Source organism: Podarcis filfolensis (assembly GCF_964270895.1).
Source record: "Podarcis filfolensis genome assembly, chromosome: 15".
NCBI classification, from domain to species: Eukaryota; Metazoa; Chordata; class Lepidosauria; order Squamata; family Lacertidae; genus Podarcis; species Podarcis filfolensis.
Genome location: NC_139618.1, coordinates 15,875,107 through 15,900,096, shown reverse-complemented (window position 1 = coordinate 15,900,096; position 24,990 = coordinate 15,875,107). Strand labels below are relative to the sequence as shown.

The 24,990-nt window shown below is 45.0% G+C and overlaps 1 protein-coding gene across 2 annotated transcripts in view; it reads left to right on the top strand.

Annotated features, from left to right (window-relative positions):
- Positions 1–8,008: 8,008 nt before the first annotated feature.
- Positions 8,009–24,990, top strand: part of HIP1 (huntingtin interacting protein 1) — a 69,862-nt gene continuing 52,880 nt past the window's right edge. The window contains exon 1 of one of the 2 annotated variants that reach the window (XM_083588405.1): positions 8,009–8,217. In XM_083588405.1, coding sequence (XP_083444531.1) covers positions 8,167–8,217 — 51 coding nt within the window. In that variant the 5' untranslated portion in view covers positions 8,009–8,166. The remainder of the gene's footprint in view (positions 8,218–24,990) is intronic. The other variant, XM_083588408.1, reaches the window with a different exon arrangement.

The following is a 24,990-nucleotide window of genomic DNA, read 5'->3' as shown; positions in this document are numbered from 1 at the left end:
CCCAGAGGGAAACCCAGCCAGAGGGGTGGGGTAGAAATAAATTATTATTATTATTATTATTATTATTATTATTATTATTATTATTCACTAATGGCAGTGCTCAGTTGGCAACTATGGCCATTCTCTCACAAAGAAACTTGCCAGACTAGTTCAACAATGGGATCCTCAATTAGATGTTAACCCCTGCTGGACCAAGGATCCCTGGAATTAGAAGGGACTCAGGAATGATACAGACTAAACCCCCTCTCCAACTTACAACAGTTCTTTTGTCTAGTTAAACTATCCCACAGGAGGAGGCGACAGCCACCAACCTTGTTGACTTTAAAAGGCAATTGGCCAGATTCATGGAGGAGAGGGCTATTGGTGGCTACTGGCCATGATGGCTCTGCTCTGCCTCCATGGTTGGAGCCAGCAATGTTTCTGAATACGAGTTGCTGGAAACCACAGGAGGGGAGAGGGCTCTTGTGCTGGAATCCTGTCTGTGGGTTTCCCACAATGGGCATCGTGGTCAGCCACCGTGAGGTCAGGATGCTGATCTAGAACAGCTGTTGGCCTGATCCAGTGACACAGCTCTTCTTATGTTTGTATTTGATGTCCCTATAGAAGCAGCTCTGGCCGGTCCACTTTGCCACAGAGGAAAGAGCTGGCTTGGTGTTAACTCCTGCCCTTGTCTCCACCTCTGGGTTGCCACAACACTTCCTCAGTCAGTCCCATGCTGCCCTCCTCAACTTTCACCCATTACCCCCAGAGCCACCTCAGCTTCGCAAGAGGTGAGGGCAACATGAATCATTTGGAGAAGGAACGGGTGATTTGCGTCTCTTGAAAGAGATGCTACTTCCTTCCTAGGAAATGGCGTGTGCATCCTCTCTCCTTTTCTTTCTTTTTTTTTAAGAGAACATTTGCGGTCTGACACAGCATTACAGGGACAGCGTCCAGGCTTCAGGAACAGGTTAAGGGAAGGGGAGATTTTTTTTCAGTAGGTCAGTTTCAGTGAGTAGTAAGCCGGGGGGAGGTTTTGTTTAGCACAGTGGTTCCCAAAGTGGATGGTACCTTCTCCTGGAGAGGGCAGCGCTAGGAGGCAAGGGGTGGCCAGTGGCGTAGCGTGGGTTGTCAGCACCCGGGGCAAGGCAAGTAATTTGCGCCCCCTAACCCGTGGATTTGCGCCCCCTAACCTGTGGATTTGCCCTAACCCCAGATGTTGCGCCCGGTGCGGCCCGCCCCCCCTGCACCCCCCACGCTATGCCACTGGGGGTGGCAAAGGCTGAATGTGGAAATGAATATCAGACTTTCTAAGGCTGGTATCAGTGGATCAAGTTCATCCAATTTAAATAAATGTGCGATGAATTGTTATCAACTTGAATTTTATGGTATTATTATCTTCCTTATTGGGTCGTGCAAACCTTGGTTCTGAATAATGCTTTTTATAGAGAAGAAACACCATGGTCATCTGCAGCAGCAAAACTGGATGCCTTCATCTGCCCCAGCTGCAACAAAACATGTCTCTCAAGTGCTTTTTAAAATTATTAATAGAGAAAACGGTGTTGGTACTCACCACGAAGTTGTTATAGTAAGTGCCACACTTTTAACATTTGGGGGGAAAGGTACTGTGTACCACTGAGTACCCCCAGGAAAAAACCACAGTGTCTCTCCCATATCAGGTTCTACAGCCACAGCAGGTGCTGCAGTCTTCCAACAGCTTGACCTAATGCCCAAAGGCACACTCCTCCATTCTCTCCCAAGACAGACAGATGCCAATCACCATAGGGTAGGGTGGGGGGCACCAGGGATGACTTAATGGAATCAAGGGGGCAGTGGCCCAAAGAAGTTTGGGAACCATTGGGAATCCAGTTCATATTTTTGGCATGTTCCAGTTCACCAGGGTCAGGGGTCCAGCTTGGTGTCTTCAAGTCCTTGGTTCAAGTCCTGCTGGGTGTGTTTCTCCATCTCACCTTGTGCGGCTGGCCAGGACCAGAGCTTCAGATATCAGTTTTGAAAAAGAGTTTCCCCCAACAGTTGATTAATACAGTGACGAGGATGTCTCTTACTTTGGAGCCAGAACCTCTGATTCTGAATGTCCAGAGGGAAAGGCCCAACTAGAGATGGTGGAATAATAAGTGATTATTGGGGTTTCATGCCCTGCCACTTGTAGGGGGGACTGACAGAATCATAGAGTTGGAAGAGAACCCAGGGGATTATGGATTTTGTGGTTTTATATTTTGATTTTATTCTGTAAACCGCCCTGAGACCTGCGGGTATAGGGCGGTATATAAATTCAATAAATCATCATCATCTAGTCCAACTGCCTACAATGCAGGAATCTCAATACACAATCCAAAACACATCCAATTTGAAACCATACCGGACCCTGCTTCGCTTTGCAAAACGTGCTAGCAGTTTTGTTGCTGCTTCAAAGCTGATAGGAGGACCTGTTCAGGAAGGATAAGGTTATCAATGGCTAGTCATCATTAATATGTTCTCTTTTCTTTATTGGGAGCGGTATGGTTGTAAATTACAGTTTATATCCTGAAAATATATGAAGCGCAAAAATAAGGGAGTTTCTTAAGTACTTAAGAGCACAGGCTGTTGACAAAGATTGGCTTCTGGGCAAATAAAGATAGCTGGTGGCTTTGCAGGGTGCCCAGTATTTTAAAGAAGGTGCTGTGTGGGTCTAACCATCACCCCCTTCCTGACCCCAAACACACACTCCAGCATCTGACAGAAGATGAGCAATCTTAGGCCGTTCATTCATGAGGCTGCTGCTCCCCCTGGTGGAAGAAACACACCCACAGCTCCCTCCCTTGTTATGCAAGGCTCTATCCACACTATAGATTTAAATCAGTATCATAGCACTTTAAACAGCCATGACTTCTCCCAAAGACTCATGAGAAGTTTAATTTGTTTAGTATGTTGAGAGTTCTTAGGATACCCCCTACTCCTCTCCCAGAGCTACAATTCTCAGAGTGGTTTCACAATCAATCCCCTTTCCCAGGGAACTCTGAGAACCATAGTTATGGGTAGGGAATAAGGGGGATCTCCTGATTCAGCACTCTTAGCAAACTATAGTACCCAGGATGTTGATGACCATTTTAAGTGGGATGATGCTGATTTAAATCTATAGGGCGGCTGGAGCTTCTTTCTCCAGTGTGGTGTAGTGGTTAAGAGCGGTGGACTCGTAATCTGGGGAACTGGGTTCGATTCCCCGCTCCTCCACATGCAGCTGCTGGGTGACTTTGGGCTAGTCATACTTCTCTGAAGTCTCTCAGCCTCACTCACCTCACAGAGTGTTTGTTGTGGGGCAGGAAGGGAAAGGAGATTGTGAGCAGCTTTGAGACTCCTTTGGGTAATGATAAAGCGGGATATCAAATCCAAACTCTTCTTCTTCTTGGAACAAAAGGTTAAGCAGAGCCCCGTCTGCCCTTCCTTCTGCAAACTCATCCACCCAAAATCCCCTCCAGTCTCTCATTCCTCAGGATTGCGTGTGAGAATTGGAGACATTGGGGGGGGCAGTTTCCAACATGGCAACAAAAATCAAAAGGAAGTAGAAAAGCAAAACCAGAACATGGTATATTTCATATGAAAAGGATACACTATATACACACTAAAGATCACTGTTTGGCCTCGCCTTCATCGTTATCACACGAGTGCAATGAAGAGAGATGTTTCCATTTCCCACCCACTTCATAAACTCGAAAGTTGTTTCAAAGCCATCCATTGCTGGCTCCAGCGGCAGGGAGTTCCGTAAGAACAAAAGAAAAACCCAGCTGCTGGATCATCCTGTTCTCACAGGGGACAACCAGGTGCCCCCATTGGGAAGCTCATAAGCAGGTCTCGGGCACAAGAGCGCTCTCCCCTCCTGTAGTTTCCAACAGCTGGAATTCAGAAGCATTGCTGCCTCCCGCTGACTAGTGGCTAGCAGCCATCAATAGCCCTCTCCCCCATGGCTTTATCTAATCCCATTTTGAAGCCACCTTAGCTGGTGGCCATCACTGCAGGGGGAGGTGGGAAGGGGTAGCCTGATGGGAAAGGGGGCCAAAGTGGGTTGATGCCAGGGAGACCTACCCATGGCATTTTGCCAGGGGTCCGTTGAGCCTGGCGCCAGGTCTGGACTTGACAAGGCAAGGGCGGGGAGATGTCACTTATATGAAATTTTAAAAATGAGGTCTTTAAAATTTGCGTCCTGCCAGGGGAGGTAATGAGTGGCTGCTCCCAAGCCCACCCTTGGGTTTGACTAGGTAGCTAAGTAAGACACAGACTTGTGCTTCCATTCCCAATTGGAAATCTCAGTGTCATGGAACGCAGGACCCTCCTTCACAACCTGGACACCAGATGGCAGCAGAAACAAGGTTGTGCCCACAGACCTCCTCCCTTCATTTCACTCTCTCCTCCTCCACCTCCCAGAATTAATAAATGTTCTGTGATTTCAGAGAATTGGAAAACTCTGTGAGTTGCAGGGGCAAACTGTAGCCTGCAGGCACTGCTTGTGTCTCCTTCTGCCCCCCTTCCCTGAGTTTGCCTGTGAAATTAAATCTATTCCATTTAATTTATTTACTTACAACGGCTATAATCTCCTTTTTTCCTGCAAAGGGTTCAAGTTCATCATCATTGTTTACGACATAGTTTTATTTGGGTTTTGAATAAACGTGCACTTAATTGTTAACTTTTTTGCATTTTATTGTGTTATTATCTGCTGCAAACTGCTATTCTGAATAATGTTTTTTATACAGTAGGGGCACTGGAAATGCGTTCATGGAATCAAGGGGCCAGAAGAAGGTTGGGAATCATCGTTGCTTTTTGTGGGCTTCAGCGACATATAATTTGTCCTTTTAAAAAGTTTTCTGATTGAGCTGTGTTTCAAACCTCTGCACAAGAAGGCGGTTGGAGGATGGATGGCGGCTAACAGATTGAGGTTGAATCCTGACAAAACAGAAGTACTGTTCTTGGGGGACAGGGGGCGGGCGGGTGTGGTGGACTCCCCGGTCCTGAATGGGGCAACTGTGCCTCTGAAGGACCAGGTGTGCAGTCTGGGAGTCATTTTGGACTCACAGCTGTCCATGGAGGCACAGGTCAATTCTGTGTCCAGGGCAGCTTTCTAACAGCTCCATCTGGTACGCAGGCTGAGACCCTACCTACCTGCAGACTGTCTTGCAAGAGTGGTGCATGCTCTAGTTATCTCCCGCTTGGGCTACTGCAATGCGCTTTACATGGGGCTATCTTTGAAGGTGACCCAGAAACTACAACTAATCCAGAAAGTGGCAGCTAGACTGATGACTGGGAGCGGCCGCCAAGACCACATAACACCGGTCTTGAAAAACCTACATTGGCTCCCAGTATGTTTCCGAGCACAATTCACAGTGTTGGTGCTGACCTTTTAAGCCCTAAACGGCCTTGGTCCAGTATACCTGAAGGAGCATCTCCACCTCCATCGTTCAGCCCGGACACTGACATCCAGTGCCGAGGGCCTTCTGGCGGTTCCCTCACTGCAAGAGGCCAAGTTACAGGGAACCAGGCAGAGGGCCTTCTCGGTAGTGGCACCCGCCCTGTGGAACGCCCTCCCATCAGATGTCAAGGAAATAAACAACTATCTGATGTTTAGAAGACATCCCTGTTTAGGGAAGATTTTAATGACTGATGTTTTAATGTATTTTTAATCTTTTTTTGGAAGCTACCCAGAGTGGAAACCCAGCCAGATGGGCGGAGTATAAATAATAAATTATTATTATTATTATTATTATTATTATTGTTGTTGTTGTTGTTGTTGTTGTCATCGTCGTCATCATCAGCCACTTCATCATTGTATTTTGGGGAGAGATTGCATTGCGTGGGGTTGGACTAGATGACTCATTTGGTCCCTCCCAGCCCTACAGTTCTATGAGGTTGGAAGGATTTTGAGGATAGGGTGGCCCTACAAAGGTGTCCCATCTAGAACAGGTAGAGTTGTCCTATGCCAGGACTTATGGGGTCAGGTCTGCCCAGGCAGCCACCAAGCGATTTGGCCTACCATTCTGAGTGTGCCCACCTCCCCCATTCCTCTGGGGGCTGGAAACAGTTCAATTATTCATCCTTTGCTTTGTGGAGAGCCAGCTATGGCTGCATCAAGTCCATTAGCCCCATCTGGAACAGACCCCGAATGAAGGGGGGGGGGCAGATTTCCAGAAAGTGAATTAGAGAAGGACGAGGTGACGAGACAGCAAAGTGGCGGCAGGGAAGGGGGGAAGGCACCACCCTTGGGGGGTTCTCATCAGATGCTTCTGTGCTAACTGGAGATAGATAGAGCTTGCAGCAATTAGGGAGGGGGAGGGAGCGGAAGGCAGCATCACTTCCAGCTTCACCTCATGCCAGGCGGGGCATGTTGAGGGTTAAGCTCTGGTGGGCCTGCACACCAGGAACGGTGTTGCAGCAATAACAGAAAGGCGTCAGCTGTTCTGGGACAAGCCAGCTCCATCGGACCTCAACTGCCAGCTGGGGGCAGCTATGCCATCAGAGGGAGAGATGGGAAGCAGGAGGCTTGGTTCCATCACCTTTTCCAAAAGCCCAGCTCCATCAGGCATCTCCTGCCCCTGCCAGCTGCTCAGTATAAGAACAGCTGTTTTAAGAATTGGTGCCTGAGTTTCATTCCTCCCCTTGCTTCCTTCCTTGTCCTTGTGCTTTTTTAGATTGTGAGCCGGAGGGCAGAGCCAGCCTTGCTTTAATTGATTGCATGTAACCTATTCTGGGAGCCTTCTGGCTGAAGAGTGGGATGCAAATGCAGTACTCTAAATAAATAAATGATAAATTTGTTTTATTTATTATTACCTAAAATCTGTACACTGCTTGATTGCAAAAAGCCTTAGGAGCTGCCAGTCAGTACTTATTTCTATTTTTATTTTTGTAAAGCAGCCAGCTGTACTATAATTATATATACACACACATAATAATAATAATAATAATAATAATAATAATAATAGTGCTAGTGTGTGTTGTGGGAGACTTCTAAGCTCTGTATGCTTTCTTTCTTTCTTTCTTTTCTTTTCTTTTTGGTGAGATATGGGACAAAATCTGCCCCCCCCTAATATTTCTTATTTCCACAGTTATTTCTTTTGGTGCAGTTGCTTTTAAATGCATCTTCCCAGTAAGTATAAATATAGTTTTATTCCTATTGTTATTACTTTGTGCCCCCACGCCTCTGTGCTGGGGGGGGGGGGCGGAGTTGCCCACACTGCCCTAAATCTGGTGCTGCTGCTGATGTGTTTTTAGTTTATTGTGGTTTTAATTTTCTGACTGTTTTAATTGATTTTACTAATAAATCTATTTTTTTGTAAACCCCTTTTTTGCAGTTAAATTTCATAAAAGAAATGCAACATATTTTCATATTATAGCATTAATATTTATTTGTATTTCCCTGCACTGAGTCATTTTGGAAGCCGGTCACATCTTAAAAAGAGTATTGCGAATTAACACAGTATTATTAATAATGATTATGGGATTAATAACGATTATGGGATTATAATAATTAACACAGCCGAGACGGGCCACCTGTCGTAGCTCCACAGATGTTTCTGGACTCCACAGCTCCCCTCATCACCATCCCTAACCACTGGACCATGCTGCCTGGGGCTGGGGGGAGTTGGAGCCCAGCAACAACCTCTGGAGGTCCGCACACTCCCCACCCCTGCATGGAGGCAACCAGCCGCCTTCCAGATGTTTTAGACTACAACTCCCATCAGCCCCAGCGAGTGCGGTGGGGGGAACTGCAGCTGTGGCCGATGGGAGTCGCAGTCCTGGCCGTTCGGAAGGCCCCAAACTTTGTGGAAGGGCGGTGGCCGGCGCACGTGGAGGAAACGGGCGGAGCCTAGAGCAGCATCCAATCGCAGAGGCATTTTCTTGAATTCTCCCTCCTTTAGGCGGGGCTGCCGCGGAGACGCCCGGCGGATGCTCCCTTTCCGTCTGCGAGAGAAGGAAACGGGCGGGAAAGAAAGCCCCTCCCCTTTCGTCGCGGACGCCCAATCGCGGCGCCTCGGGCGGTGAGTGGCAGCCGCCGCGGACCAACGGGCGGGGCGAGTGGCGTTCCTGTCAGAAGGGCGGCCGGGGCCTCCTTCGCTTCTTTCCAGGCCGCCGCGGGGCGCTCGGGGGGCTCCTTCAGGCGCGTCGCCCGCCCGCTTCCTGAGGCCCACCGGAGTTATCGGCGGGATGGTGGACGCCGCCGTGGCCGCCGAGCGGGACGCCTTCGAGAGGGGGCAGGTACCCTCCCGTGGGGCAGGGCGGGCGGGTCGGTTGGTTAGGAGAGGGGCAGCGGAGCCAGGGGGGCTGTGGTCGCCGCCGCCGACCCAAGGAGCTCCCCTGGCGAATACCCTTCTCAGGCTCAGTCCTTTATGTTGCTGGTGTTTGTATTGGCCGCCCCCCTTTTTTATTATTTTATTTTATTTTTGCTTGCCGAGGTGACTCGAAGCTTAAAACTTTTAACGCTGGAACTGGTGGGCATCCAGTGAAGCTGAAATGTGTGGAGGATTCAGGGCAGAGAAAAGTCATTTCCACAGTGCCGCATTAGACTGTGGAACTCTCTCCCACAGGAGGCAGTGACTGGCCAGCTTTAAAAAGAAGTTCGGGGAAGTTCATGGAAGAAAGGTCTTGCCAAAGGCTACTAGCCACAATGCCTAGGCTCTGCCTCGACAGCCAGAAGTTGTTATTATAGTTATCAGTTACGTGTATTAGCTGCTTTTCGTTTTACCAAAGGAACACAAAGTGACCTTCAGTTTTTTTATTGTTGTTATTACCTGCACTCCTCCACACCCAAAGGTCCCAGTGCGGGTTACAGTAATTGAAATGCATTCCTTAAAACTGTTGAAAAGAAGTTAAAATTACAGCGGTTGGGTAGGTCCTTAAAATATACACCTTAAGTGTCAGAAGCAGGGGGAAAGAGGTGCAAATTCAGCATCCTGCAGAATCTATGTAATGAATATATAAACAAACAAACACATGCATTAGAACCAGCATAAAATAAAAACAACCCATATATATGTATATATATAACATGACTTCATACACACTTACTTCCCCCTCCCCGCAAGTGCTGTTGGAATGCAAATAAATAATCAGGCATGTAGATTTTTTTAATAGTGATAGTAGGAAAAAGAAATGGAACAGTAACCCTAATCCACCCATGAAGAACGCACGTACAAAAAATCCAAACTAAAACTGATAGCAGAAGAAAAAGGGGAGAGGAGGAAGTAAGCTCTAACAATACCTTAAGCAGGAACAGATTCAAAAGCTTGTTTATATATATATTTTAAAAAGGAAGTTTTTGAGTGCTGTTAGAATGCAAAGAAAAAGGAAGGTGGCCTAACCACAGAAAAAAGTTGTCACGTTCAGTGCTTACAATATCACAATCTTGCACTTGAACCCCCTTGTAATTGACCAAAGTAAAAACATAACAAAATCCAGATCCATCAGTCTTGACTTCCAACAGTAATTTTTTTTTGCATATGTGATCATCATTGGGGGCAGAGGGTTCAGCCCCCTGTCTAAGAGCCCTGCAACTGGATCAGACGAAAGGGTCTAGTCCAGCATCCTGTTCTCACAGAGGCGAACCAGGTGTTCCAATGTGAAGCCCACAAGCAGGAACTGAGTGTAACAACACTTTCCTCACTTCTGAATCTCAGCAACTATCATTCAGAAGCATATTGGTAGTTTCCTTTAGCAGAGATAGAAAATAGCCATTGTTGCCAGTAGCTGTTGATAGGCTTCCTCTCCATTAACATATCTAATCCTCTTTTTAAAAGTCATCCAAGTGGGTGGCTATCGCTGTGTCTTGTAGGAGCAAATTCCATAAAGATGTTTTCACTCCTCTGCAAACAACCACAGAGATCCCATGATGGACCACACCACGTGCAGCACCCATCATCCCTGTCCTCTGGCTATGCTGCCTGGGCTAATGGTGGTTAGGAGTTGGCTGGAATAGCCAACATTATGCATTTAAAACTAAGTTAAAACTATAGGCGTGTCCATAAGGAAGAAGATGGTCCTTCAGGTAATTTGGTCCCAAACCATTGGGACCTGGATTGTGAAACCAGTACTTTATATGGAGCCCTGAAATCACTATAGACCAGTAGGGGCATTTAAAATCCAATGCTTATACAGTGGTACCTCAGGTTAAGTACTTAATTTGTTCCGGAGGTCCGTTCTTAACCTGAAACTGTTCTTAACCTGAAGCACCACTTTAACTAATGGGGCCTCCCGCTGCTGCCGCGCCACCAGAGCACGATTTCTGTTCTCATCCTGAACCAAAGTTCTTAACCTGAAGCACTATTTCTGGGTTAGCAGAGTGTGTAACCTGAAGCGTATGTAACCCGAGGTACCACTGTACAGTATAATTAGACTAACAGCTTTCTGACAGAGATTTTGCTGTGCTGTATAAAAAACCAATAGGAGTTCAGAATGTCACTTGCTCTCTACTTCTCTAGGTTGTGGAGGGGTACCGTGCATTGTTTCTTGGTTTGGCAGAGAGCTGGGAGCAGTTCTTTGCTGTGTCAATTGGGCTCTCATGACATGGCAAAGTGAACCAGAGGCTAATCAGTTTCCTTGTAGCTGCATCTTGCAGCTGCTGTTGCACTAAGAATGATCTGTTTTACTACATGTTTGCCCTGAGCAGCCTAATCTGAACAAGATAAGAATCGAATGTAAATAAATAAATTAAAAAAAACACCAAACCAAAAGGAAAGGAGAAAGGGATAGAAGGGTAATTCATTTATATGGAGACATGTCCTTTCAGCAAAACCGTAAGGCACCCTGTGATACTTGAACTCAACACTATCTGTCTGAATAGATTATACAAGCATCTAAACTGCAATGTGTGCCCCATTTAACTTGAAATTATCCAGTATGTGAGTTTAGCACCCTTCCTATCCAGCTAACAAAAGGACTTGATGAAATATTAAATACTGTTCTCTTGCAGGAAACACATGGCATACAGAAGGAAAGAGCCAATTGTGCACACATGTGAACTAAAAGACCCATGAGTAACCTGCTTCATTCATTGTCTGGATACACTGCTTTGAAACTTTGGTGATTAAGCTGTTAAAAAAATAGCTGGAAGAAATAAACAAGACTTTTATTTTATTAAGAAATTTGTATACCACCCTTTGCCAAAAGGTCACAGGGTAGTTTTCAACCTAATAACACAAGAACTTCAAACAATTATTTAAATAAAACTCATAATAAAAACAGCAGTGTCAAACTATAAGTTATGTCCACCACTGCTCCCCTCACTCAAAAGCCTGCTAGAAAAGTAGGCCATGGTAATGGTGGCACACCTAACGCATTCGCATCACCATCACTCTGACTAAAAAGTGTATTAGTGAAGACAAGACATGGGTTATGGCAAGTTTGGCTCTTCTGGAAATGGGCAGAAAATGGACTGGTCTTGAGCAGTGGCTGTTGATTCCAAGTAACTCAGGTGAAGGGAACTTAAAGCAGATTTGCTTAGTGTGCCCTACAGTTGACATGCTGTTGTGTGGCTGCTGTCACTCAGACTTTACCAAGGCAAGGCAACTCTCTTAGGAATAGTCTGGCAATTGGAATGTTGTTGCTGGGGATGGTTGTGCTGCTTTTGTGTATACAGTGGTACCTCGGGTTAAGTACTTAATTCATTCTGGAGGTCTGTTCTTAACCTGAAATTGTTCTTAACCTGAAGCACCACTTTAGCTAATGGGGGCCTCCTGCTGCTGCCGCATTGCCAGAGCACAATTTCTGTTCGCATCCTGAAGCAAAGTTCTTAACCCGAGGTACTATTTCTGGGTTAGCGGAGTCTGTAACCTGAAGCGTATGTAACCTGAAGCGTATGTAACCCGAGGTACCACTGTATCTGTGTCATTTGGCTGCCCAGATGTAGCGTCCTTGCTGAAGGTAGTGTATAATAAGCCACTGAGCAAGCAGGCATGTAGAGTCCCCATCCACAAACTGACACTTGTCATATGTGGGATAATTGGTAGGGGAAAGGCTTGAGGACAAGGTGGCTTGCTTGTGGATGCTTGAGGCACATCAGTTCATGCTGACCCCTGGGAAACCTGGAAAGGTGATGGAAAACTGGTTCTCTTTAGAAGGTGCTGTAATGTATATTTTTAAAAAAGAAGAAGTTGTTTGCCAGTATTTGAAGAGATGTACTAGGAGAGGGAAAGGATTTCAGATACAAATGGAAATTAAAAGCACAGCAAGTTATTGGGCATCATATCTGTTTTAAGTCATTCTGCAAAGACCATAGCACTTATGTGATCTCAGTGTGGGGTGGGACAGACACTATATGGAAGAAGGAAAAGCCCACACATACAAACAAGGCAACCTGAACGAAGGAATCTTTCCTGCCCTGTTCTATCACAATAGAAATCAAAACGCTTAAGTAAGTTTGCTTTCCACAGGTAACATGAGCAAAGCTGAATGGTAGTGGAAAATGTTCATTTTCCTTCAGACACAGTGCATTGTATCAAACGAAATTCTACTCTGAGTAGGTCTAATTTAGTGGACCAAATTTAGTCATGTCCATTCATTTCAGTGGGTCTTAGAACTTAGTTGGTTGCACCCAATATATACTTCTAATAATGTCCTGGAGAGCTGGTTGCTCGTTGCTTCTTATTTGCTCTTATGCGCATTATTCCTGGCTCGTGCCTTGTATGAGCCCCTTGCCAATTCAGCACTGCAAAGGCCATGCATGGATTAAACAGGATTTGTTAGTTTTATCTAAATACTGACTTACTAATAAAAGCATTAAAACCCCAAACCACCTGCTCTTTACTCCTTTTTGAAATTTGAGCCATCCACCAGTTTTGCTAAGAAGTTAAATTTGTACACAGGAAACTGGCTTCTCTGAAATTGCCGCAGTGTTGCTATATATAAAAATATATCTCTGTTCTGAACAGCTATTTAAAGAATTGACATCACTACAGACAGACCAAAAAAAGCAAGTGCTTTTGTCATTGGCAGGTGATAACATGGGAAGAAGCCAGAAGCATGCCCATTTTTTCAGTTCGGCTACTGCAGGATTAGTTTATCAGTCTTTACCATCTTAAACTGGTGTTGGGAGCTTTTTTTAACCTGTGGGCCACTTTCCCTTCTGGCCACATGCCAGTTGTGGGTGGGGCCAGAGGCAAATGAATGTAAAAGTTCCCTTTGTACAGTAAACTAGCTTCTACACACATACACACATCCCTCTGTATTCTCCATCTAGGCAAGCAAGAGGCACTATCAGAATTCAGTGATACATTCCACCCAGACAAAATCACTTGGTGTGAAGTGTGACCATTGGCAAGTTCTGAGGGCCAGATAGAGGGGGTCTGAAGGACTGCATGTGGCTCCTAGTCTTGAGGTTCCCCACCCCCTGCTCTAAAGAGCTGTGTGGATCTGGCATAAGGTGCTAAATACCTATGCTTAATTTCATGGGAAGAGTTTCCCCCACGAATCTGACTGTTCTTGCAAGTGCTGGGCCAGGCCAAGCAATTTGATCTATGAGATTATGGACCATAAAAATTGCCCTGCAGGCTCAGATCAGATGTCCATCCAGCTGTGCATTGTGGATTTTATTTGTAACCAGTTAGATGCTTGGTGGAAGCTCACAAAGAGGGCGACATGGTGAGAGCATTCTCTCTTGATGTGGAGGTTGCACTTTGGCTGTCATATCTTGACACCATTAGAAGCCTTCCCCTTTGTACATGCATATTTTTGTAAAAGCACTTCATTGTAACATCCTTCAGGGTATGTTCAGTAAATTGAGGCTGTTTCCTAAGCCCGTGAAGCCCTATTCCTTAATCTCAGGATATGCATGATTTCCTGCTTTCCATTGCACAAATTGGTGTTGAAGAAATATGGTGAATGAAGCAGGATGCATTTAATGGATCAAATATGTCACTTTGCAGTATTCTAGGGAATTGGGAGCCACAGATATGCAGGTGAACTTCATTGTTCACTTGGTATTAAAGTGTGGAATTAATCTCTTTAGTTACTGGAGTACCCCCTGTTCTATTTCAAGTACTGGGTACTGTCTTCAGAGATTGGAGGATCCAAAGCAACTACTCTATTCTGAACTTAAAAATGAAAAGCATAATGCTGATGGTCAACAAAAGAGGTAAGGCAAATCTTTAAAAATGTAGTATAAACACTGACAATTGGGAAACACTGGCTTTCTAGTGCTCCAGTTGGAGAACAACCTTTACCAAAGGTCTCATGGACTTTGAAGATGCTCAGACTGAGGACAAAAGGGAGAAACATGCTAAGAGGAAGGCACGCTTGACAAACCCTCACCATGATCAACTCCCACCCAGAAACATGTGTCCCCATTGTGGAAGGATGTGTGGGTCCAGAATTGGCCTCCACAGTCACTTACAGACTCACTGTTAAGACAGTGTTCATGGAAGACAATCTTACTCGGCTACGAGTGATCGCCAAAGAAGAAGACAACATTGGTTGACAGAGGTGCAAGCACACATCCTCTGAAACAAGATGCATTGTGAGGGGGACTCTACATAATAGTCAATTTCTTATCCTGACTTTTGCTGGACTGTGTGTTTTTAGTGCTCTACTCACAGCAGTTTGCAAATAGTTTAGCTTTGAGTCAGCATTCATTTCCACACATTTCAAGCCCCGAGTACCCAGCAAAGGAACCGTTACAGTACTTTGAAATGTTCTTAATTTGGTGGCTGAAGGACAGAGCCACAGATGAATGACAAGAGTAAGATGTTTGAGGGGAAGGCTTCAGAACAGGGGTGGGGGAGGGAGTTGAGCTTGAAGCTCTGATTCCTCCAAAGGTGAAAGAGGGAAGACATTAATGTGGTCTTCATTAGTGGTCTAGTCAGAAGCCTAGTTTGACTGCAGGAGGGAGCCTTCCTTTAGGATGTAGTTTTGAGCAACTCAGTTTGGAGAATGAAACAGGCTGAGGTCATTACTGTGGAAGATGAAGGTGGCTTAGATTCTGCTGGGGCTGGCTTTCATCTATGTTGGAGATACACAGGTGAACTATGTCTCACTGCCTATAAAGATCCCTTTCCGCATAAGGAGAGCTAGTTAATATGTGTGTGCTCTTTCTGGCCTAGTTACGTTTGCTGTAGCTGGGAGTGATGGCTTCTGTGAACTCAGGTGGAAATGTCCACTGGGCTTGGGTGGCATCGGCTACTATCCCATGGGGTGGGAAGTACATTCCTGGAGGTGCTGTATATGTGATATTGCTTGCATTGGCCACCGACCCCAGTGAACAACAGGAGGTCTGAGGTGATTCAGTAGAGCAAGTCTTTTCATCTTGCCTCTTCCACAAATGTGCCCTGTCAGAAGGTGGGCCACCCAAGGCCAACACTTGCTTCTGCTTAGGTATACAAAACATGAATTTGTTAGGCTGTCTACAAAGGGAAAGAGAGGATTTTGGTGCAGAAAACAGTTTGGGGTAAGGAAACAAGAGCTAGCTCGGTTGTATGGATAGGTTCTGAGTGATGCTGTCTGATTGTGCAGGTGCATTAAGACTTCAGTGGAAAGGCAGCTGAGATGAACCTTAAGCATGGAGGGTCAGCAGTACCAACCCCACAGTGCCATTCTCATTTCCTGTCCCTCAGGGTCCCTTCCCAGCATGCCGATTTCACAGCCTGGTGCTTGCTTTTGCAGGATGACCTAATTCCTTTGTAGTGAAGAGGCTGCATCCCCTGAAAGACCAAGCTGTAAGCTGCTCTGCGAATAGCTCCATTATTCTGGCAGCTGGTGTAGGCAGCTATCAATTCCTGCACGGCAGAAGATGGCATATTAAATATTTACCATACAGAAATGACGCAACTGGAAACAAACAAAGAATCTATTAGGGGGTTGGGAATTTGCTCTGGGGTTTGGGAGAGCAACTTCCTCTTGTTTAAAAAGTGTTTGCACTGCAGTTGTGAGCAGCTCTGTTCTCTCAAAAGAAAGTGCAACATTTATCTGGTTTTTACCTACTCAGAGTGGCTTGAAAAAGTGAGACTTATAAAAATTCAGTTCTGGAAAAGCTGATTAACTGCACCTAAAAGGCAGCCTGGACCTTGGCCACTAGCAGCTCACACTCTTTGCCTTGAGAGGGTTCATTGCTTAATGGTCATGATGGCCTCAGGGCATGAGTAGCTGTGGGTTACTGGCACATTGTCTAGATGGCTGCATATTAGAAGTTTACCGTACTCAGGATACACACAAAGGCTTAAGCTGTGGCTCAGGGTAGTTGTGTCCGTTGGGAGTAGTGATTGGACTTCCTTTCCTTACCGCTTCATTTAATGTTGAAAGGATTTTTTTTTTCTCTTTTGACTCCGTATATTGGTGTTTTGTGGTTAATGTGATTGCTTGGAACAGGTGTCACTGCAGCCAACTTGATAATTGCGCACAGACAATTTATAGGCCGTGTGTGAGGGGTGCATAAGACAAATCTTTCTCTTGCTTTCCTTGTGGCATCTGAATGTTTCCTTTATGTGTTTTAGAGGATTGGCTGGTGATGATCATAGTATGAGTTCTTAAGCTAACAGTTCTAAATTTAGGCACCTTGGTTTTTTCCAGTCTGCCCACAGCCCAAATCCATGATGTTGCCTGCCACATGGAACCCAAACTGGCACTGCTTCTGCCAAAACTGGCACTGCTTCTGCCAAAATCCATGATGTTGCCTGCCACATGGAGCCAAAACTGGCAATAGTTCTTCCAAAAATTATGGTGGGCTGCTGGGAATTTGAAAAACATATGGCTCTGAATCATATGGGAAATGTCTTTGTCCAAGATAGTGGAACTGTTAAACCTTGGCCCTTGTCAGAGGATCTCCTCCTTAGGAAGTTGTTCATACCCTTGGAGGTGAGAGTGGATGGTGGGAGCTATCCAGTGGAGTCTTTCTGTGGCCTACTAGAAGTCACTTATACCACAGCATAGAGGCTTCACTGATTGCATCCTTTGTTCTTTCCTAATTAGACTTTGTTAAGGACCTTTTCCCTCCCTTGAACATGCTACAGAACATGGTACTTCTTTTCTGAATGGCTGTTAATGGGTCATGATGATTTGAGTAAGCCCCTGTGCAGGTGTTGCAATCATCTTCTCTTCCATCCACAAACTTCCTCTTATTTATTTGTGCCATTCTGCCTTTCACCAGCAGAAGGCAATAAGTGATTGCTGCTGCTGATCCCAGGTTGAGGAGGGCCAGATCATCCTGAACTCTGGGGTTTTCTGGAATGGTAACAGAACATAACTGAATTTAGGCTCAAAAGTAGTAAGTTGGGAGCAACTGGTAACCCTGAAACTCATGAAGACACATAGGATGCCATTTGCGGGGGGGGGGGCAGGAAAGCTCCTGGTGGGCTTGGTATGAAACCTCTTCCTTACACTGTCCAACTTCCCCAGCCTGTGATTCACTGTGTTCATATTAGTTTAGATTTCCTTTTTTTGCTGTACCGTCCAGAAGGGCTCCTAGCGCTTGTATGGTAGCTGTGCTTCTTGAATGCAGAAATGAGCGCTAGGGAAGGGGAATCATGCAAATCGAACATGTAAATACTATTAAATGATAACTAGTTTGTTATTAAATAAAGTGGATATGAGTACATATTAGCCCATCTTTGTATTTAATTACTTGCATGGCAGCCACAGGCAACAAGGAATTGCATTCAGGCTGGCTGAGGAAGGAGGGACCCAGCATAGAAACCCAAAATATTCACAGTGCGCACTGATGAGGAATAGTTGTTTTTCAGGGATTCACTGGTGACTTATGATTTACATCTTCAGGGTGAAGCCTCTGTCTAGAGTCTTTGGGGGGTTCCAGAGGCAAGCCTAGCAGAGTCCCTTCTGGATTTCCACTGCTGTTTGAGAATAAATATTGATCAGGCTCACTCTGAAAACAGCTTTGTCAAACACCTGTGCTCTGCAGAGTGCTGTTGGGTTAGCTGCCCTGAGAGAGGTGGTTGTTGTGGCATCACCCTAGATAAGTGCTTCACAAACATTTTGAAGTGGAACCTACCTGCAGACTTACTGAACCTTTCAGGACCCACTTGTAAACCATCAACTCCTTTCATCAATGCCTTTCAAGCCTTCTACAAGCCTTTCTTTTAAAAGGGTCTCAACAGTAATGGTGTGCTAGTGGTCAAAGCCCCTGGAACAAAAGCCCCTCATTATGCAACCCATCCAGGAAGATGTTGGGACTTTCACATTAAGAAGCACTGCCCTGGACTCCCAGCGCAACTGATGGGAAGATAGTATGTTAACCTACTTCTACACAGATGCATCCTAATTCACAGTAATCCGTTCCTCATACCAGTTGTGTTGGCTTGTTATCCTGCCAGAGAGGTTGTGTTCGGAGACTCCTATCAGCAGTTGTGCAATTAAACTGCTGTCCAGCTGAATACAGACCACTGTCCATGTATAGAAGCCTGCCAGGGATTACTAACCTGTCTGAGATGAACAATGCGGGGGGGGGGGGTTAGCACCAGTTGTTGCCACTGATAACAAAATGTCCCTTCACTGGCCTTTCACAGCAGTTTTGGGGGTTTTCAACCTCTGGATTCATGTGCTTGTGGCATGCTCAGACTTGTGTTGTTTTAAGCAGCTGTTCTTTCAGAATGGTGTTAGTCTTCTGCCTCAGTAGCCCTGTAGTCCAGAGAATCCATACCCCTCCCCCAAACTTGGTTTCCCCTTTTTTCCCCACCTCCTAATGGTCAGCCAGCCATCCGTCTCCACTGAGCATGTCTAACCCTCATTGAGCACCTTTTGTTTTTCCTCTCCCTACCTTGGTCTCCATTTTGGATGGGGGTGAACAACACTCTTGCGCCCAGTCCTGTCTACATTGAAATCTTTCATTTCTCTATTGTTTTCTGTGTGCAGCTCACTTCCTTGGGTACATGTTATAGTAGTTTTTTTTTAGTATGATTCAGAAAAGGACCTGTTCAGACAATGTGATGGTTCTTTCTGCGATTTTTAGATGTCTGTGCCTCTTCCTCTCTTTCCAGCAACGCCCTTCCATTCCCCCCCCCCCCACCTGGCTGTCAGTTTTCTTTCCCACTCAGCCGGTCAACATTCCATGCTCTTTAATTCTTATTGGACTATATCTGAGGTTTTCCTTCTTAGAGTTTTTATCCCTACAAGGGTTTTTGAGTAACTGCCAATCTTCAGTTTGCCAATCCTTCCCTCTTGTATGTTCTGGGGTGCCATTTTCGTCTACAGCACAACATAGACTTGAATCAGAAATTGAAGATCCGCTTTTGATGGTGTTAATGCTGATCAAGTTTGCAAACAATTCTCTGTCTGCTGGTCGCTACTCATTTAGTGATCACTCAAGGATGGAAGAATGCATCTTGTTACTCTTTGGACCTGTGGTTTTTAAAAGTCATGTTTATTGCCATCTCTGAAAAACTGGCTCATAAGTTACGTTCTGCCAGGGGCAATGTAGACCCCTCTAACTTTGCTTCTGTTTGGGAGCTGTTTGTGATTTATATGATCAAACAATCTCATGGCTGGCACAATCCTACAAAATATGGTTTTATTTGGCAACATGTATGAATTCTTGACATATTTTGCATTAATATGATCCTTGTTTCCAACCATGGAATATATTTTGTGCTATTCAGGCTTTTTAAGTTTTATTTTTTATTATCTTGTATTTTTACTCTTGCCTTTATGATGGTTTCTGTTATGTATTTTAGGTTGGTGTCTTGTTTGTCATACTGTATTTGATAATCTCATTAAACATTTATGTAAAAGAAACAAAATAGAGCTAATGATGTACTTGGAGAGGATCCATATTGGGTAAATATGCCAGTACTGAGAAGCAAAGGGCGTGACTGCATGTTTCTTCCATAAGCTGCTGTCCGATGACTTCCTGTTTTTGTTATTCGTAAGCAGAACTGTGCCCCTTCTGTACATTTTGGACTAGGTAGTTTTAAATCCAATAAAAAGGTTGGATGACAGGAAGGGGGTGCTACAGCCACTGGTAAGAGGAGGGAGGTTGCTCTTGGCAATTCAGTGCTTGGATGCTGTCAAATGGGCAGCCGCAGAGGTTGCAAGAACAAAGTTTCCTTTATAAGCTGATCTCTGCCTCTTGCTTCCTCAAATGACCTAGTGCTCCTTCAGAACATCTCCTCCTCGCCAGCTGAGAGGAGGTCTGCTTTTTCCTTACTCAAGGTGTGTCTTGAGAAAAAAATGCAACACAGAGGCGTCTGTAGAGAAAAGTTGGGCAGCCTCCAGCTTTGCTTCCTTCATTTTTGCAAAGATTTATGACAGATAAAACATGTCAAGTGTAGTCTTTCTGAAAAATGGTAAAGGAAAAGATTCAGCTGTGAAGTTTGGAGTATGCAAAACTTATGCTCTGTACACTCAAACATAGAGGGGTGAGGAAGTTTTCTGTTGTGCTGTGCACACATGCAATATCCTATTTGAAGCTTCCTTGAGCTTTGGCTGTGTGAATCTGCTTGGCAAAAGCCCACCCTTCTTTATTGTCCATCTCTTCATTGGTCTTTCCCAAGGGGAGCAGTCAGGAGTGAAATGAGCTGGCCTTCTGAAAGAGGCTCACTAATGATGGGGAAGGGCAAAACCCTTGCCATGTGGCAGCTTCCCAAGAAACCTGCACAGGATCATGGAAGGGCAGGGGGCCTACAGCATGCTTGGGTGTGCATCCAAGCAGTGACTACTTTTTTTGCTACTGTATCAGAATTTTTATGTTCTGTATAAATATCTCAAAACTTTTAAACTTGGCAAATACAGTTAACTTCAATGTCAGTTTAACTGAAGTGTTTGATTGGAAATTGGAAATGTCACATTTAGTTCTAGATCCAGTGTGGTGCAGTGGTCAAAGACCAGGGTTGAAGTCACCACTGGGCCATGAAGCTGACTGGGTGACCTTGGGCCAGTCACTGTCTTCTTTTGGCCTAACCTACTTCACAGAGTTGTTGTGGACTTTAACTGAGGAGGGGGAGGACCAGCTTGAGCTCCTTGGACAAAGGGCAAGACATAAATGCAGTAAATAATGATTCATAACAATAAATTGAATATAGCACACTTACAGTGCAATGTAATGCATGTTTACTCAGAAATGCATTTCCTTAGTACAGTGGTACCTTGGGTTACATACGCTTCAGGTTACATACGCTTCAGGTTACAGACTCCGCTAACCCAGAAATAGTACCTCGGGTTAAGAACTTTGCTTCAGGATGAAAACAGAAATCGTGCTCTGGCAGCACGGCGGCAGCGGGAGGCCCCCTTAGCTAAAGTGGTGCTTCAGGTTCAGAACAGTTTCAGGTTAAGAACAGACCCCCAGAATGAATTAAGTACTTAACCTGAGGTACCACTGTAAATGAGGCTCCAATACTTTGGCCACCTCATGAGAAGAGAAGACTCCCTGGAAAAGACCCTGATGTTGGGAAAGATGGAGGGCACAAGGAGAAGGGGAGGACAGAGGACGAGATGGTTGGATAGTGTCTTCGAAGCTACAAACATGAGTCTGACCAAACTGCGGGAGGCAGTGGAAGACAGAAGTGCCTGGCGTGCTCTGGTCCATGGGGTCACGAAGAGTTGGACACGACTAAACGACTAAACAACAACAACAACCACTGTAAATGTCTTTAGCATTAGTGTCATTCCATGTCAAGTGATTCAGGGACATAAATCTTACCATTTTATATTGCTTTCTGTTTCAGTTTCCTAAAAGTAGTTTAATAGAAGGTCTCATATCTTAGTTTTAAATTTTTTATCTCCCATTTTTGAGTAATGAGGGTTTTAAAATTCAAAAAAAACGTCAATTTTGGTCTTGCCAGACTACACAAAGACCTAAACACAGCCCAGAATTGAGATATTCCAAAACTAAAAATACCAATCTCTTCAGAACTTCATGAGCTTTAATATGATATGGCACATGATAGACTTTTAGATTTAAACTTTTAGATTAGATTTGTTCTGATCATTTAACAAGTGTACAAAATTTTAAGAAAATTGGACTACATGTAGTAAAAAAAATCATCAAAAATTGTACCACTTGATATGGAACAACCCATTGCAGCCTTAAATTATTATATGCAAAAATATTCAAAGCTTTACTTAAAAAATATTTTTATTGCAATTATTGTGCTGTATATGAGTCTACCATTCATTGTCAGCCTTCTTCAAACTGGTGCCCTCCAGATGTTTCAGATTGCAACTCCCATCAGCCTCAGCCAGTTCTGCTTTGGGTGGGAATGGGTTTAGGAAATTACTAGTTCAAATTGCATTCATTCCACCCTTGCTTCAGTTTCCTGTGAATTTGTTTTCGTTGTTTCTCAGACACGTTATATGTTGTTAACCCTAGGTAATGGTCAGTGAGGCCCTGCCTCAAGATCTACGCATGCACAGTGGTGTTAGGAGGTTTTTATGCTGCATATGTTATGACATATTTTAATGAAATGTTGTATCCCATTGTGAGAACCTTCAGGTTGAAGGTGGGTTATAAATAGCACTATGACTATATAGCCCAGTAAGCTGTGACATGCACCTTCTTCAGGAGAGTTGAAAAATATTCCTGATTCCAGAACTGGAACTCCTTGGCCTCCCTTCCTGTGAAGAATTGCTTCTGCCTAGCTGCATTGCCCAGCTGAAATCTGCATGAATCAGCTAACAGAGGAAACTATCCTGAGGCCATGTTGCTTATTTCTTAGAAATGCAGTCCCTGTTTGTTCTCAATAAGCACATCGTCCTCCAAAGAGCACTCAGTATATTGCCATGGCTTCCTAGTGATGTGTGTACTCTCCTTGGCCTGGGTGCCCCAGCCCAGCTTGTTGCCTCTAGAAGTATCCTGTACTTCCGGAGACAGCTAAGCTCCCCTTAAGTTTCAGGGATTTCATGATCTCAGAGGGACAGAATGGTGAATTCATGCTAAGCTCTTGTCCCAGTTGGGAAGGGATGCCAAATTAATATGCCATCCTGTAATGATGCATTGTGAAATGTAAAGGCTCATCATGACAGCTCCCATAGGCACACCCCCAAAGACAGTAAAAAATGCAGGCAGCTATGTTGATCTGTTATTTATTTTATATTACACACCAACAGCATTACACAGCATAATACACAATGTGCTTGGATCAACTGACAGTGATCAAATAGTAAACTGGCAAAGTAGTAGTTAGCATGTTGGGTGTTGGCTGGGTAGCACCGGATTCGCAGCCCTGATTAGCTAGCTTTGGACCAGGCTCTGAGTCCACACATGTTCCAGGCCAAACCCTGGCAAGGTCCCTAAACAGCCTCCCTTCCACCAATACAGCAGCCTCTTGTGCATTCACGCAAGTCCTCTAACCACCCTGCGGTAGCTGGAAGGGCACATACTTCCACCCACCCACTTCCCTTTTCTGATAGCGGGCCTCAAATCTGTTTCAGATGCCTCTAGCCCACATCTCCCATATTGTGTATCAACTAGGAATGTGCTTGCAGGTTGGCTGGAAAAACATATCCAAACATCTCAGGCCTTCTTTCCTCATAGCTAAGTAACCACATTTGTACTCTGGAGCCATTTTTGAGGCTAGCTTGAGTTCTAGAATCTCGTTTTGTTGCAGAAAGCATTGGACCAGTGCCTGGCGCCAAAGAAAGTGTGTTGCAAGGAGCACTAACTAGACCAGCCATCTCCTGCTAGTGGAATGGAAGGTTTCAGAATAAATCTTCCTGGCTGCCCTACTTAACACAAATCACTGGCTCACACCATGACCCCACCCCCCCTCCCCATGTCTCTTGCTTGACTCTCTGTATCAACCAATCCAGAGGGGGAAACTGGTGCTCTGCTTATAAATCTGAAGCAGTGAAATGGTGTGGAGGAAGAGGAGTACCAGCATCTGCCTACGATTTCTTTGCTTTCTGTTGCCTCTTCACTTAATATTTTCCAAAGAAATTGTCCAAGCGAGCATCTGGATTAGGCATTGCCGTCTTTGCAATGATCCTGTGCAAAGCTTGCCTCGTGGCTGCTTGACAAGAACAGGCTGGGCAAATGGAGACTAAAAATAGTCAGATCAATAATTACAGCATGAGACCTCTGCCTCCATTTCTCCTTCCTTGGGGAAAAAAAAGAGGCAATATGTATATTTCACAGAGCAAGTGAGACAGATTCCTGTAATGCTCTCCTAACCTAAGGCTGGGCTCATTGCCCACGCTCCCTGGCACAGAGAGAAGGGCACCCAGTGCTCTTCATCCTGGGTTGCACAAATTGATTCTAGGCCCCAGTGATTTACCCCTTTCAGGTATTTTCATCAGTACATATGGCAATCTGCCTCCAAACCCAAGATTCCACTGTTGTGCACATCTGTAAAGCAAGTGAAACTCTCTGCTAGGCCCCATTATTGCCATAGAGGTTTTTTTTGGGGGGGGGAGGCTTGTAGGCTTTGTAGTCCAACCCGCTGCATGATGCAGGAAGCTGCCTAGCCTCTACTTCCATGTGAACACTCTTAAAGTACCGGTATTTGAAGAGTGCTATCATATTCTGCCCCCGCCCCCGTCTTCTCCAGGATAAACATTACCAGTCCCTTAATTGCAGACAGCATCATCCTTCGACTTATTGTTTATGTGGACAGCACCATCAGTGTCTAAAAGTGGTTATTGTGAAAATGGGATGTGGGGGAAAGAGCTATACATGCTCTGGTCACATCCAGACTACTGCAATGTGCTTAGAATGGGACTACCAGCTTGTCTGCATCTGTATTGGAATTGTTTTCATATAAATTGTTTTATCACTTGTGGGTTTGTCATGCTGAGCTCTTTTGGAATGAAGGGCAGGATATAAATATTAGTATTAGTAATAAATAACATCATCAACATCAAGTGGTACAGAATGCAGCAGACTAGTTGCTTGTGGGGGCCAGGCAATTGGAGCATATAACATGAACTGTGTATTGGCAGTGCAGGTTGACCATTTGCTTCAAAGCTCAGTTTAATGTTCTAGATATTTTAATCTCCTCAGTGCTGCTCAATCAGGTTATTTTCAGGGTCACCTACATCTGTATCAAACCTGCCTTAAGATCAGCCTCGAAGGCCCTGCTGGTGGGCTTGCCATCAGGAACTGTT